At 42.9% G+C, this 15566-nt stretch overlaps 1 protein-coding gene and 1 long non-coding RNA gene across 5 annotated transcripts in view; one reads left to right on the top strand and one right to left on the bottom strand.

Moving 5' to 3' along the window:
* Window positions 1-2435: 2435 nt before the first annotated feature.
* LRRC74A (leucine rich repeat containing 74A) overlaps window positions 2436-15566 on the top strand; it is a 20719-nt gene continuing 7588 nt past the window's right edge. For 2 of the 4 annotated variants that reach the window (XM_010711750.3, XM_019615769.2), the window contains exons 1-10: window positions 2436-2927; window positions 6090-6200; window positions 7864-8039; window positions 8386-8493; window positions 9273-9369; window positions 9805-9854; window positions 10615-10696; window positions 12302-12387; window positions 12736-12930; window positions 15019-15114. In XM_010711750.3, coding sequence (XP_010710052.2) covers window positions 2900-2927; window positions 6090-6200; window positions 7864-8039; window positions 8386-8493; window positions 9273-9369; window positions 9805-9854; window positions 10615-10696; window positions 12302-12387; window positions 12736-12930; window positions 15019-15114 — 1029 coding nt within the window. In that variant the 5' untranslated portion in view covers window positions 2436-2899. The remainder of the gene's footprint in view (window positions 2928-6089; window positions 6201-7863; window positions 8040-8385; window positions 8494-9272; window positions 9370-9804; window positions 9855-10614; window positions 10697-12301; window positions 12388-12735; window positions 12931-15018; window positions 15115-15566) is intronic. The other 2 variants (XM_031553616.1, XM_031553617.1) reach the window with 2 other exon arrangements.
* The window catches only part of LOC104911202, a 40443-nt gene continuing 34738 nt past the window's right edge, over window positions 9862-15566 (bottom strand). The window contains exons 4-5 of the long non-coding RNA XR_004159953.1: window positions 10706-10799; window positions 9862-10015 (exon numbers count right to left, since the gene is read on the bottom strand). This is a non-coding gene — a long non-coding RNA (uncharacterized LOC104911202). The remainder of the gene's footprint in view (window positions 10016-10705; window positions 10800-15566) is intronic.

Consider the following 15566-nt stretch of genomic DNA (forward strand, 5'->3'; position numbering starts at 1 on the left):
GCGGCCGGCTCGGTCCGCAACGTGGGAGGGGTGCTTTCAAATGAAAGTTTGCGCTCTGTTCTCCGGAACCCTACAAAAGTTGCAACCCCCTGAAAAAACACCACATAAAGTCCCTTTTGGTCCCAGGCGGTTCGTAATTACAGTTCACTACGTGTCTCGCGAACCTGTACCCACATTAGTCAGTATCTCGCAGAGAACAGGCTGCGTGGACAAACCCCGTTGGCAGCAGGTCGAAGCACCAGCACATGAACGCGTTCTCCTTCTGTGGTTTGCTCACAGCATGTCACAGCTCTGCAAAACAGCTCCATCTGATCAGCTGTGAGCACACTGTGAGCACCTTGTGCCCGTGCAAAGCTGAGGCCTGTCATGCTGAAACTAGACAGTTTCAGGGAAAAAGTCCTGCTTAAGCTACGTTTTTAATATTTTGTTTTATTCTGCGTTTGGCTGTGCACAAGGTAAAAATCGAACTGAGCGCCACTGCAACTCTTTATGCCAATTAAATATTTTTAATGTATCATAGTAACATACAAAATTGGCAAATCTAACTAAACTGAACTGCAACGTCCATTAAAGTCACCCTTGTCATCTGGTAGGGAGCATTTTGATCCTATATCCATACTGGTTATTACCTCTCGCTTATTACAGGTTGGTCTCTGCTTCAAGTTAAAAGCTTCTCCTATTTTCAGGATAATGCTTTGTGCCACCTCGTGTGTTTCCCCTCCCACTTGGGAAAGACACCCAGCACACTTCTGGAGGGTGATCTCAGTAACCCTCTTCCAAACTCCCCTAAAGATGGGCTCTTGCAATTAGGTCAATGAGACTCATGCTGTCCCTGACTCTGCACCAACCAGTGCTACCAGGCTGTGCCTCGGATGGACCCTAGGTGTTGTTTTAGGTTATTATAGAATCATTAAGGTTGAAAAAGACCACTAAGATCATTTAGTCCAGCCATCAGCACACCACCACCATGCCCACTAAACCATGTCACTCAGCACATCTACACTGTTCTTGAACACCTCCAGGGACAGTGACTCCACCACCTCCAGGGCAGTCTGTTCCAATGCATCACCACTCTTTTGGAAAAGAAATTTTTTCCTAATATCCAACCTGAATCTCCCCTGGCACAACTTGTGGCCATTGTCACTTGTTCTATCACTGTAACCTGAGCTTCTTTCAGGTAGTTGTAGAGAGTGATAAGATCTTCTCTGAGCCTCCTCCAGACTGAACAATCCCAGTTCCCTCAGCTGCTCCTCCTAAGACCTGTACTCTTGAGTCCTTAGACTCTTTTCAAGAGATGTGCATGTCTAGTTTATTGAGATAAGCACAACAGGTGTCCATGGCTAGGACCTGAGCTGATGTTACTACGTATATGCCATGGAATAACCTCTGTGCCAAAACTGCATATGTCTCTGGCAAAGTACAGCAGTTGTCTGCAGTCTCCCATATCCCGCTGCAGTAGGCAAACCATCATTGGTGTCTGCATAAAACAGAGGATGTTCTCCAGAGGAAGGGTTTGTGACAGCAAGGGCAAGTTGCCAGGGAATTTAAAACAAAGCTGTTCTTTGAGGGTTCAAAAAGTATCTTCAGGCCCAGCCCACACCAGGATAAGCAGACTGGAATAGAGAAGAATATTGGCCAGAACCACAGACAAGCAAGGATCTGGACTGCCACTGTTGTTTGGCCTATGCTAGAGAAAAATATTTGCAAACTTTGGCAAGAGAATCAAAGCTGATGGAGGTCTGTTTTGGGGTCAAACCTTTCACTGGTTTATGCATCATATTTTGTTTTATAGCCAAATGTAACCCTGCTGTGGCCTCTAATGAATGGACTACCTAGGAGATTTATGTAGAACCTACGGGGAAAAAAAAACAAAAAAGATATATATATATATATATATAAGAGAATATTGGTGGGAAGGTTCAGCCTCTACTGCCATACCACCAACAGCTGCCTCTGTGGGCCAACATAATAAAATAGGAGGCATTATTTTCAGAGCAGTCTTCATTACATAGTGTAGTTTAAATAAACTTCAAAGATTTCCAAGTGTATGCATCAGTTCTGCTCAGCCTCCATCAGAAATCCTCTTGTGTTACACCTTTAGTTTTATCCTCTTAGGAAAGGTTTTGGAGTCCTCAGCATAAATTGCATAAAATAATAAGTATTGAGCCAAATTTGGCACCACCATTACTTGCCCAGACAAATGAATACTTGATTTGAGGCCCCATTAAATGCTGGTATGCTCACAAACCACATGTTATTGAGGAACACATGGGCAAATAGGCAGTAGAGAAGTTTGAATCTGTTGAAGACTAATAAGGCTAATGCACCCATTTCTTTCTAAGCTCCTTTCTGACTGCAAATGCAGCAGTTTGCCTTTCTCATACAAAGCTGTACAACCTGTAGGACCAAGCCAAAAGGAAGGAGAAGACTCACCAGAGATCTGGCATCTTCTTTAAGACAAACCTGGGGGTCTTCACAGCCAAAACATCATCTGATCCTGTCCTTGGGTGCTGACACCATCAGAGACCAAACAGCCCTGGTTTCCTGAGAAACCTGGAACACAGAGTTTGGGTGTGGAAGTGAGGTCACAGAATGGCCAAGTAGACAGAACGGAGGGGTAAGGGTGCTGAGGAGAATATAGGGCTCTCCTAACATCCAGCCAGCTCCTATGAAAACAAAACAGGGTTCTCCTGTTTATAAGCAGTACAAATCAAGAACGTCAACCTTACAAATAGCACCATTCCTCTCAGAGGCTTTTAAATTGCAGCTGAACAGCTGTGCTTTGTACAAATGAATTAGAGGAAATGGTTGGGCCTAAAAGGTGGCTGTAAACTTCTCATTGAGGGAAGAGAAAAAGCAAATAAACCTGCAGTTCATTGGTAGTGACAAGAAAACAGCCATGGACAAGGACTCTGAGAAGGACACAGGTGCTGTGCTTAGTTATCTACAAATAGTCAGAAATAGGCAAATCAGCAGGGTCCAACAGGGAATATGGGGAGTATAGTGGTTGTAGACAAGTGAAAGTCTTCCCTTCTGTGACCTGGGCTGCATAGATATGCTACTGCCAAGAAATGGGGTACCAGGAGACCCAGGCTGCTGGTGGCCTGAGATGGCTGCTGCCAGAAGGCTGATGACAAATCAGACCAGCACCTTGCTTAGAAAATAAAATGCCAGCTGACCAGTACCAGCAATTGTACCTCCTGGCAATTATACCCAGCTGCCTTTCATTCCCCATGGATAGTAGCTTAGCACTGTGCAAAATGAGGTCCTAGTTTAGCCCTCCCTTGCTAGGAAAGATGGGTTGGCTTTGAGAGACAGGCTGGTCCTGGGTCTGCACTCTGCCTGTTTGTAGTATTTTGGGCTTATTTCCTAGCCTAATGTAACTTTTCTCTCATTAAATTCTACTCTAGTTTGATCTTAGTCATAGTAGGATGGGACCTGGCTGTTCGCCTGAATTATTTTTAAGGTATGGTACAAGGAATGTAGAAGTGAGGATGACCTTGACAGTTTCCTTTACACTTGAAATTCCTTAGCATATATCAATTAGATTACATCACAGAAGAGAAGGAGGATGATTTATTAAAATTTTCATCTTACCTGAAGTTGAACCATTATAAGCAGTGATTCTAAGAAAGATGACTTCATTAGTTTAGTAGTGGTATGCCTAGCATTTTGTAATGCTAGGCAAAAGAGAAGAAAATTTCTTCTTTACCATCCCAGTATAAATTGCTAGTGTGGTATACCAAAGACTTATAAAACACAACAGAGAGAACAATATAGAGTCCAGACAACAGGCACTGTCAACCTAGCATGAGAAGGGTTTTGCCATTGTCTCAGTACATCCATTGTAAGTCTCCCAACAAATCATGGTATGAACTCCCCTCCGGGTTCATGGTGGGTAGAATCTGTGCTGACCAGAAAGCTGTGCCTGCAGTCCCAGTGCCTCACAAAAAGTGAGAGAGAAAAGAATCTCCAGACTCCTCTCTTCACTGCATTGGTTTTGACAATAATCTCTCTCTTGTGAGACCCCCCTGGATTACTGCATTCAGATCTGGGCTCCCCAACATAAGGAGCCTACAGGAAAGATGGAGAAGGACTCTTTATCAGGGACTATAGTGATAGGAGAAGGGATAACTGCTTAGAAGTAAAAGAGGGTAAATTTAGGTTAAATATTAGGAAGAAATTATTTGCTATAAGGAGGGTGAAACCTGGAACAGGTTGTCCAGAAAAGAGATTGTATCCCAGGATGCCCCCATCTTCAAATACCTGAAAGGTGCTTACAGTGAGAGCGGGGCTGGTCTCTTCTCACTGGTGACAGGTGACAGGATGAGGGGAAATGGCCTCAAGTTGCACCAGGGGAGGTTTAGGTTGGATATCAGGAAACACTTCTTTACAGAAAGGGTGGTTAAGCACTGAAATAGGCTCCCCAGGGGAGCGGTTGAGTCACCGTCCCTGAATGTCACCCTGAATCCAACTGTTTGGATGTGGTGCTCAGGGACATGATTTGGCGGAGGGTTGTTAGACTTAGGGTAGTATGGTTAGGTTGTGGTTGGATTTGATGATCTTTAAGATCTTTTCCAACCTGAGCAATTCTATGATGCTATGATTCTATGATTCTTGGAAGTGTTCAAGACCAGGTTGGATGGGGTTTTGTACAAGCTGGTCTACTGGAATATGTCCCTGCCTGTGGCATAGGAGTTGGAACCATATGATATATAAGGTTTCTTCCAACTCAAACAATTTATGATGATCATGATTCAATACCTTTTACACTTCTGCTTGTAACATCTTAACAAGATAAACATCTGAATCAGCGCTAACTTATACAGTTCCACAGGGATGCTAAGGACCACATCTGGATCTACCTTAGAAGGCTCAGATCATGTAGTGCAGGTTGGCTGATAGTGGGCACACAACAGTTACATTATCAGAAGGTGATAAAGCCTGGAGGGATTCTGTATAGCACACAAAGGTCTGTCTGATCCCTAGGGTGGGAAGTTTTTTATCAGGATGACTAGCACTGTAGGGTCATTAAGCAAAGAGGATCTGGAGATATTATTAGAGTATTCCAAATCTGGGTCTTTTTGTCTTGTGAGTTCTTTACTCAGGATTTAAACCTGTTTTTATCCTTTCTTTTGTCTTTCTTGTGGTAAAATACAAATAAAGCCATCACTTGAACAAAGTCTGGCAGAAGGAAAATATCAAAATATCTTAATGAGGGAGCTGAAGGGATGGTTGAAATGCTGTGATGTAGGTGCTAGCTGTCCAGTCTTTCCCTCACACAGATCTGAGTGAACAGCCAAACTGCAAGCTTCATGAAACATCAGTGCTAAGTGACACCCAGAGTAGCCTGGAACTCTGAAGAGAAATAAGGATTAAGGGAAGAAGGTAGTAAAAGCAGTGTCAAGGGATGAAAAGAAACAGTAGGAAAAAAAGTGTAGTTATTCACCAAAAAATATTTTGGAAAAATCACTCTTGATGATTCCGGTGTGCATTTTTTTGTCTTAAAGAAGAATTTTCCAAATTCTCCTTTTTTCTCACAGTAAAATAAATTATGAATGGTAAGCAAGAAAAGCTGTGCTACTTCTATCGAGTCTGGTTATATTCAATCCCAACATATAATAACATTCAAAAATTCCTCTTCTGCTTTGCTTGAAGAGTACTATAAAGCAATCCCTGTCTGATAGCAGTCAGCCAGCAGTATCGTGCCAGTGCCTGGGAAAGTCTGCGTCAGCTCAGGAGAGCTAAAAGGAGCTGGCTCAGCTTTGGTTTATAGGTTTGTGGGAAAGTGGGAGGGAGAAGGGAAATCTTCTGTTGTCTGGTCATTTCAGAAACAGGGGAAGGAGAGAAAGGCTGCTCACTAGGGAATGAAGACCTGATGTGAGCTTATCACCATGTCAGAGCTAGCACCACATGGGGACCCTACTCAGGGAGTGGTTGGCATGAAGCGGGGCTGGGGAAGGAGCACATCTGCAGAATGTTGTAGAGAGATGCAGACTTCAATGAGAGCAGTAGGAAGTTGTTCTGTCACATACCAGGAGTCTCAAAGTGCTGGGTTGGCACTGACATATGAATGCTTGGTTTCACAGCAGATCAAAATGAAGAGAAGTCAGATATCAGTAAGCCTCCAGAGTCTCCACTGTCTGATGCCTCAGCAGAGAAGGCCACACAAGGCTCTGATACTGACCTTGATGTTGAAGGTGAATGCTTTCTTGCCATCTGCCCCTCACTATCCTTTCCCCTTACAGTCAGTGTTGTACCTATCAACACGTATATGTCAGAAATGAAGGCCACAGAACACAACAACATCAGGGTCCTGACATCCACATCTGACATCTGAACTGATATTTGGCAGTTGAGAAAGGCAGGGGGGATTCATTGCCTTTTAGGAGCTCCCACTTTGACATCAAGTGTCTTCCTTCAGCTCCTCTCTGTACAGAATAAACAATGGCTTTCCTCCATTCTTTTCTTTCTCGTCTAGTCCTTAATAAACAACACTAGTAGAGCAGCCTGCCTGGGCAGTACACCACTTAGAAGAAGCCAGGGGTGGAGGGTGGGGATCAGGCCCAGCGCACGTGAAACACTGGTGAAATACTGTGTACCGGCTGTTGTCTGTATGTCATAGGTTTGCCATGATTGTCCTTTTCTGCTTGCTCTAAACTCCTGCATAGTGAAGTCAGTCCTCTGGCTAAACAAGTTTTATGCTCATTTGTGTTACAGTAGGACTTGTCCATAATTTTCGATGAACATTTTTTAACATGTTGTAAATTGAAGGAAAATTAAAAAAAAAAAGAAAGAAAGAATGCAAGAAAAAAAAGACTTTTGTGAGAGCCTCAGACTGAACTGGAAAAATGGGAAGGGAATTTGTCTTGAGGTCAGACCACTGAATGTGTATAACAACATGGAGAAATATGAGCTCTATGTATGAGGTTTTGATGAAGGAATTCCAAATGACAGGTTTCTGTGGAAATACAGCTGCCAGCTGCACTGATATTTCTCACTGCAGCTGTGTCAACAACACCCGATGGCCAAGATGGGAACACTGGGATTCTTTCTGCTGATTGTAAGCCAGAATGTTCTGAGCTGCCCTCACTCTGCTGGCAATATCAGCTGCGTGCTTCAATTAAGACTTAAAGGAAAAAAAAATGGTGAAAATGTTTTTGCCTGATGTCAGAAATTCTCAATTACACCAAGAAAGATTTAGTCGCATTGCAGACTGATGAGAAGCTACAGCTTATCACCAAATGCCAAGTGGAAAAGAAAGCAAGCTACGTTAACTCTTAGAAGTGTGTTATAAAGGTATGGGGAAAATTCTGGATGGAAGATAACTTTTTAAAAGTAAAATTCTGCAGTTGTTGCATAGTGTTACTTAATTTAGCTCTGTAATTAGTAGCATAAGATTTAACACAGAGGCTGAGCCAAAGAAACTGGCATAGTTTGCTGATGGTTTGGTTTGAGTCATGAATCAAGACAAAACAAAATGAGGTGCTCATTTAGGCAAAGAGCAAGATCTTGGTTGAGGTGGCTGCTTAGTCCTCTGCAGACAACTGGCAGGCTGTCCCCATCTCCCATGTTGCCACAAATGCTGAGGCAAGAATTCTGCTCCTCATCTCAACATTCTAGCATGAAGAAATGTTACAGATACTGGGGCAAGTCCTGTGCTTAACACAGAAAGGTCAAGAAATCTATATTCAGAGTGATTCCTTGGGGGTATTAGGGAATTATTAGCTCATGCTTGCCAGCTGTGCTTTATTCAAGGGACCCTCTGGACCCAGAGAGAGTGGAGTGCTTGGGAAAAACAGCCTCAGAAGATGGATGGCATACACAGAATGCACTACCCATTCATATACTTTTTCTCTGCAGATCCTGGGAAAGCCTTTGCAGGTGTTATGGGTGTAGATCTGTATCTGGAAGCATGCAGACTGATGGAGGTGGTGCCTGTCTCACACTTTGCTCAGAACTTGGCCAAGCCTTATATAAACCTGAACCACCACGGTCTAGGACCCAAAGGTGTCAAAGCCATTGCTATTACTCTAGTGGTGAGTACCTAGTAAGAGTGGGCCATTTTTGTCAATGGCATTTTAGGCCTCTTATTGAAAGCCATCACTGAATACGTAGAGTGAGAGAAAATGTCCTACATTACAGATAGGAATTCCAAGTCTTTCTTATATTTCTAATCCCTTGAACAGGAAAGCCTTGTGTGGCAACTACTGGCCTTTGCTGCAATTACTGTGCCATGTCCTTGCCTAGAGTCCTGTTTAGGACCTGCAATGCCTACTGAGGTTTGGAGGAAATGTCCAGTATCTGTTGACTGAGGAAACAACCCACTTCACTAACTTTCCATCTATCTTTTCTGTGTCTCTTTTTGCCTTTGTGTCTTTGCAGTCCAATGCAACTGTCACCCACTTAGAGCTGGAAGATAACCACATTCTGGCAGAAGGAGCCATATGCATAGCAGAGATGTTACGAGAGAATTGCTCTCTTCGAGAACTGGTACCCAATCTGATGCAGTTTTTAGCCAAAAGTATTGCTTACCAAGTTCAATCATCTGAAGAATTTCAGTAAAGAAAACTAATTCATTCAGTTCCAAGTTTTAACCAAACAACAGTTGCTCCCATGCAAAAATATTCATATCTGAAAGACATGATATTTTATGCTCATCTAGTTTTAAAATGTACAAGCTTCTGAAAAACAGAAATGTGCATGTGATGAGTCTCACGAGGCTCCCAAGATCTGGGAGCCTGGAACTGTTCTTTTCATTAGCAGATGTAACAATAATTACCAGAACTAGGTCTTTCTAGGTCATGCTTAGCCAACAGAAAAATGTTTTGGTCAGGAACTTTTATTCTCCAATATGATATGAGGAAACTTTTCTATATAGATTAAGGGAGTAATGCATAACTTTCAGATTAAAATCCTTAGCACTGTTCCTTCAATCTGAAAGTGAGGTATGAAAAATGCATTTTGATAGGCCGTGGGATCTGTGCACTTCTTCCTAGTGCCTGCACTAGGAAGAAATGTTCTTAGCCAAATGCCTCTTGGTTTACTGAAGACAAAGATCCATGTGAAACCGATGGCTCTAGGACTTTGTTTCTGCTAGGAAGAATATGGGATTAAGCATACCTATAGCTTTAAAAGGTAGTTATTGCTTAGATAACATTTCTTATATTATTGGTCTTGCATTTTTCTCTTAAGATCTTGTGATTAAAGACACAATGAAGCCAACTCACTGTTTGAGCTCATCTTTTTTGTTCTACCTTGTCTCCTTCCAGAACATTTCCAATAACCACCTGGACACAGAAGGGGCTGAAGCCATTGCCAGTTTGCTTTTGGAAAATGCATCCTATCTCCATACTCTTCAGCTCTCAGGTGGGCTGCATGCACTCAAGCAGTGACAGCAGTGGAAGTGAAATGCCACGTTTCATTTCAGTCTCCCATCCCAAGAACATTAGTCAGACCATGAGCAAAAACAATTTCTCAGTTATGTCCCTTACAAGAACCCAAAGTGGCAATGTGGAGATTTAGATTTATAGTGATATGATCAAAATAAGTGTTCAGCCTGCTAAGCCTCCAGCCCCTCTGCAAACCAGTCCCATAGGAAAAACTTAGGTCATTGCTGGGTGTCTCCCACATCTTGGGGTAATTCTCTTCTATAGATTGAAGCGGAGGAAAGGCTAACATATCAAAGTCTGATATGGACCATGATTAACTGAACGCTTCACATAAAAGCAAAGTTTCCTGCAGACCCCAACACAATGCCAAGGGAGAGATCAGCGCACTGTTCACATACTTTTTCCTCCACAGGAAACAGTTTTGGAGAGGAGGCTGCATCATGCCTTGCTGATGCATTAATGGTGAGTTACCTGAAATCCAAGGTCATTTGCGGCCCAGATTGCATAAGACTCCTCATTTTGAAGCTGCTATTCACTTGGCATAATTTCAGATGGCAATAACTATATGAGTTCCTGGCATAATTCTGCTAAGTGCCTCTTGCTTACTTCAGAAACAAGGGAGCCTGGAGGATACAAAGAAGGATGGACTGGATTAATGTTTTCTCTGAACAGCTTTGTGAGTCTGGCTGAGAAATAAAACCTCAAGACTGTGTAACAGTAGAAGGAAATACAGGTGATCCCAAATTTTCAAGAGACATAAGTAGGCTAACATAAGAGCACTTTGCAAAAATCTTAGTTTCTCTTCTTATTTCTTGTTTCCAAGTTTCTGCACTATGTGGCACCACCAGAAGATGCCACAAGGGAAGGCCTTAGGCTGATGATAGAAAGTGCTCTTGGTTAGGATTCAGTGCTGGCAGTGAAATAGGGGGCAGGAATCGGATGTATTACAGATCAGACATAAGCTGTGTGAGAGAAGTTTGCACAACACAAAGTCCCATTGCTTTTGCTGTTTTGGGAAGATAATTGCTATGACGTATGACTGACAAAGCTTTGTCTTGGGGTACACAGTGCCACCATCTCCATGTTGATGAACTCCCACATGCTGTAGATTTCAACGTGTTCAATATCCCTCTGTTTCATCCTCATGTTGAGGCCTTAGCACAGCAGCCGGCTGCAGCTGGTTGGAAGATCTCATTCTTCCTGCACATTTGTCTCTCTGCAGAGCAATTACCAAGTGAAGAAGCTGGACCTCAGCCACAATGAGTTCTCTGAGAAGGGAGGACAGCTCCTAGGACAGATGCTCGGTAACTTACTTTATTACTTTTCAAGAGCCAGGAGTGCAGACAGTCATTGGGAGACACAATGGGTCCAGCATGGTGAACATGTACTTCCTTCTTGTCCATTGACCTGGTGGGAATACAAAAGACCAGATTTAGAGATTCTGGCTGGTCCAGCAGCTCACCCTCATCACAGTTGACTATAGCCACTGTTTCACAGCTCTCTCACAATAGAAATGAAGGATGAAAAACCACAATAACAGAAGAGTCTGTGTCAGAGAGAGGGAGCTAAAAGAGAAGTCCTTTACAGTGTTTAAAGCAAAAAATTACATTTTAATGGAATTCAAGAGCGTAAAAACTGTTTGTTTAAAGCTTTTGATCACTAATTGAAACTTTTCTTAAGTATCACAAACCCTAGTGGTTTGAATCATTGTGTATCAAGCAGCAAGGGAAGCAGATTAGAAAGAAATAAAATAAAGCTGCCTTCAGACAAAGTGAGATCCATGATGCGTAGTAGCCCTGGAGAGGGAAAACAAACAAAACAGTAAAAATCAGTCATTAATTTGTGGTACTATTTGTGCACTGGAAATTACTTGCATGGATATCTGGCAGCATTTCTTCCCTCAGCACCCCCAAGAAAATACTACCATGACAGGCACAAGCCTGTGACCTGAGCATCCTGTGTTCCTTGAGAATACCAGTAACACGTCTTTGGTTTAATTAGCAATTTCATTCCCCTGGTTCAGTATTCACACTGATAGGAACCTGCTTCTAATTACAGCCCATATCTTTAAAAGATGGATCAATTAAAACTGCAGTGGGGGACTAGGCAGTATGTCCCTGCATTGCACAAGTCTGAAAGGAACCCAGGGACCAATACTGAACCTTGTGACCTTCCCAGCCCAGAAAAAATGCATCTCCAAACTAAAACTTCTTACAGCTCTTCTTTCCTGCCAGCTCAATACAGGCAGGAGCTGCAGAGCTTATTGCAGAATCTGTTTTTCTTCTTATCTGTTTTTTTAAAGGAATATTTTAAAGTTAGCTAAATTCACCATCTGCCTCCGTCCATCCTCCCATCCATGGAAAATCTGGATGAGAAATTCTTTCTGAAGATGAGAAGCTTTGGCAGTAACTTCTACTCCTCTCAGTGTCACAGTGACACAAATGAATTCACACATATCCTGCTCTAAGTAGAACTTAAACTGTGATGTGTGTTCTGCATGGAAATTGGCACTGACAAGTATACAGCTGGGCACAGCTACTATTATGATGCCGATTTCCTCTCCTCTGCTAATCAAAGATAGGCAGAATGAGTCTTGATGATTTGGATGTGGCAAGGAGCATCCAAACATTTTTCCAGTGAGAAACAGTGCCTACTAGAGTAAGAAATCCTTCCTCTCTTTACCTCCCTCCTTTGCAATGCATTCTTTGACTAAGCCAAAAAAAGCTGTCTTCCCTTTCTGCTTGTGACCAGTAGCCTGTTCTGTGTTCTGTGGATGCAGCAAACAGAGAAGACTGTAGGTACAGCTATTGCTGAATCCCCAGCAAACTTGCTCTGAGCCTCTGCCTGTGAGTCAGCATTTGTGCTCAGACTGCTCTTCGTAAGATAACATCTCAATTTCTCTCTCTCAGCTGTCAATACAACACTGGAGATTCTGGACCTGAGCTGGAACCACCTGAGGAGGAAGGGAACAGTAGCATTTGGCACAGGTCTTAAGGTAGGAATTCTCCTTTCTTGTGATACCCTTCACAGTGATCACTATCAGAAGCTGATTGAAACGCTGATTGGGAACTCACATACCTGAGATCTGAGCAGGATTCAGTAGCTCTAGCCAGGCTTATTCTAATGACATTAGGAGGCAGTGCCAGGTGAACAATTAAAGTAGTGAGTAGGTCTGGTGACTCATGTGGATGGAGAGGTGCTGGGACATTGAAGAGATGTTGGATTCATTGGGGCTGGGCTGGATGTGACTTGAGAGGTAGTCCTGTCTCAGCCAAGCAAGAAAGGGTAGAGCGATACACATGGTGTACATGCAGTAGCTGAGATCTCTCTTCTCTCACTGGAGGGCAATGCTGCACTGAAAATACTCAACCTGTCTTGGAACAGCATTGGGAATGAGGGAGCACAGGCCCTAGCAGAAGCTCTCAAAGTTAACAATGTGCTGATTCATCTGGACATCAGCAACAACCAGATCAACAATGAGGGAGCCAAGAAGATCTGCAAAGGCCTTAGAGTCAATGGAACACTCAAAGTCCTGAAGGTAAAATAAAGCCCAGACAGGGCTGGAGGAAAAAATGGTGGGAGTAGAAAGTTCTGAGGCACAAAAGACAGAGTGAGCAGTTTGAACTAGAATAGGATAGATGAGTACTGCTTTGGTTTGAAGGTGAACAAAGCAGAAGGAAATTCTATGCTCTGAGTTTCTACCAGGGAAAATTAATTGCGCTGTTCCCTCAAAATATCACCCAAATACTGGCCCTGGCATAACACCACACCCAAAGTGGTTGATTCCTATCATATCTAGTCTCAATCAAGAGGGAGCCCAGGCATTCATCAGGTCTGCATATATCCATAACACAGAGTTGTGAATATACAGATTTATACATATTCTAAGCTTCAAGATAAGGCAAAAGTTCAAACAGAGATTTGAATCATAGAATCATAGAATCATAGAATGGCCTTAGTTGAAAAGGACCACAATGATCACCTGGTTTCAACCCCCCTGCTATGTGCAAGGTCACCAGCCACTAGACCAGGCTGCCCAGAGCCACATCCAGCCTGGCCTTGAATGCCTCCAGGGATGGGGCATCCACAACCTCCTTGGGAGCCTGTTCCAGTGTGTCACCACCCTCTGTGTGAAAAACTTCCTCCTAATATCTAACCTACACCTCCCCTGTCTTAGTTTAAAACCATTCCCCCTTGTCCTATCACTATCAACCCATGTAAATAGTCATTTCCTTTCCTGTTTATGTGCTCCTTTCAAGTACTGGAAGGATTTGAAAGTAGAACAGAACATGCCTTTCTCAGTCTGTTAATGATTTGCTAAAAATTTGTTCAAACACAGGACAAACTGCTATTCCTACATCAAGGCAATGCCATAGCACTACCCTGAGGTATTTTATCAAGCCTTGGAAAAAGAAAGCCAAAACTGGATCCTGATAAGCTAAGAATCAATAATCTTGGAATGGCGCAAACCTGAATGACCAACCATACTAGCTTTAGAGGTTAGGCTTGAAAGCTAATTTATCTTCTCAATCTGAAGTCATTCTGTAGGAATTCTGCTCAGAAAAGTTAGCCTGCTTATGAGGTGGATTCTCATTTCAGCCAAAGCTAATGTTGTCACCCTCAGAGCTTGCAAATGGCAGTATGGTGGTTGAGGGACATCTTTAAAACTGTTTGTACAGGTCTGTCTTTGGACACCCCATCTTTGTAAATCACTGCAACCACACTGCCTTTTTTGGATTGCTGGTTTAGATTACATAAATAAATGTGGCTGCTTGCCTCATTCTTAACATGGTCAAAGGTAAGATCACTAGCTAAAGCTTAAGCATTCCTCTCTGAGAGCTGGCAACCCTACAAGCAGCATGTGCAACACAGCACTTATTGTCCTAACAATATCTTTGCAGTGGTGCAAAGGGTAGCAAGTGCTCTTTTATGTAGCTGTACAGATTGTCTTGGGAGCTGATAACGTAAATAATACAGAGTTAATAATTTAGAATTCCATTAGCCTATGTTAACCACCATGGTTTTTTTCACATAATTGGAGTGGAGAGTACATATAAAGTTCAAGTTGGAGAAGAGGTGATGTTCATACACTAAGGAATGTACATGGTAGTGCCAGCCCCATAACTCTAAATATCTTGACCTTGTAGGCCTGAGACAGCTGATCAGCCTGAGCCTTGATCAGCTGTGCTGCCAAGAGGATCCAAAGGGCATGGGAAAAGTCCTGAGGAGCACTTGCCATCTCACAGGGTTCTCTGTTCAGATGAACTTTACTAGCAAACACATCCTCAAATACAGTCCATTGTCCCAGCCTTTTGCCATCATATGACTAAGCACACCCCACATCACATACTCCCATGTGACACACATCAGGGACATGTCAAATTTTGTAGATGGAGACAGATAGAGACTGAGAAGGCAACTCCACTGGAGAGCTGCACTGCAGAGTTTTGAGGATAGAGACAAGAGATGGTGAGACAAAGAATAAATGCATCAAAAGGGATCACAGTTATTCTACAGCCTGCTGAAGAATGGGAAGAAAGGGTCATTCCTGAGGTTACAGCATGCCTCCTGCAAGGACACAAGAACTTCATTCTCACTACGTCTGTCTACATCTCTTCTTCCACAGATGGCCAATAATCTCTTGACCGTGGAAGGCGCCACTGAGCTAGTGGGATCTGTCAGAAAGAACCCCAATTCCATGATGGAAGAGATCAACATCTCAGTAAGAGCTTATGTACCAGAAAACTTCAAAGCCCATACAGCACACATTTTTAGGAACTAGTTAAACCTCAGAGCTGTCCCCCTCAAAACTGTTTTGAGACTTGCTGTCTGTTTTATTTATGCATAGCCATTATTTAAGAAAAAAAAAAAAAAGCTACCATTTTGCAGCCCTTGTAGGAGCCACAAGGAAATTATGGATTTTTGGTCTATCTCTGGAGAGATTTGCCTGTAAAATCATCACATTTCACTCCCTTCAATTTTGCAGCAGCAGAAGCAGAAGGAGGAGTGAATTCACAGTAGAGGATGAATTCTCTTTATCCCCTGAGCTGCCTCCCTCCAGGGTAGCCTAAGATGCTAGATACTGTAAAGTGCTTCGATCTGTCAGGATGAAAGAGGAACAGAAAGAGATGGATGCTTCAAGGCATTGAAAGCACAGTGTTTCTTATTAAAAAA

The sequence above is a fragment of the Meleagris gallopavo genome, chromosome 5 (assembly GCF_000146605.3).
Source record: "Meleagris gallopavo isolate NT-WF06-2002-E0010 breed Aviagen turkey brand Nicholas breeding stock chromosome 5, Turkey_5.1, whole genome shotgun sequence".
NCBI classification, from domain to species: domain Eukaryota; kingdom Metazoa; phylum Chordata; class Aves; order Galliformes; family Phasianidae; genus Meleagris; species Meleagris gallopavo.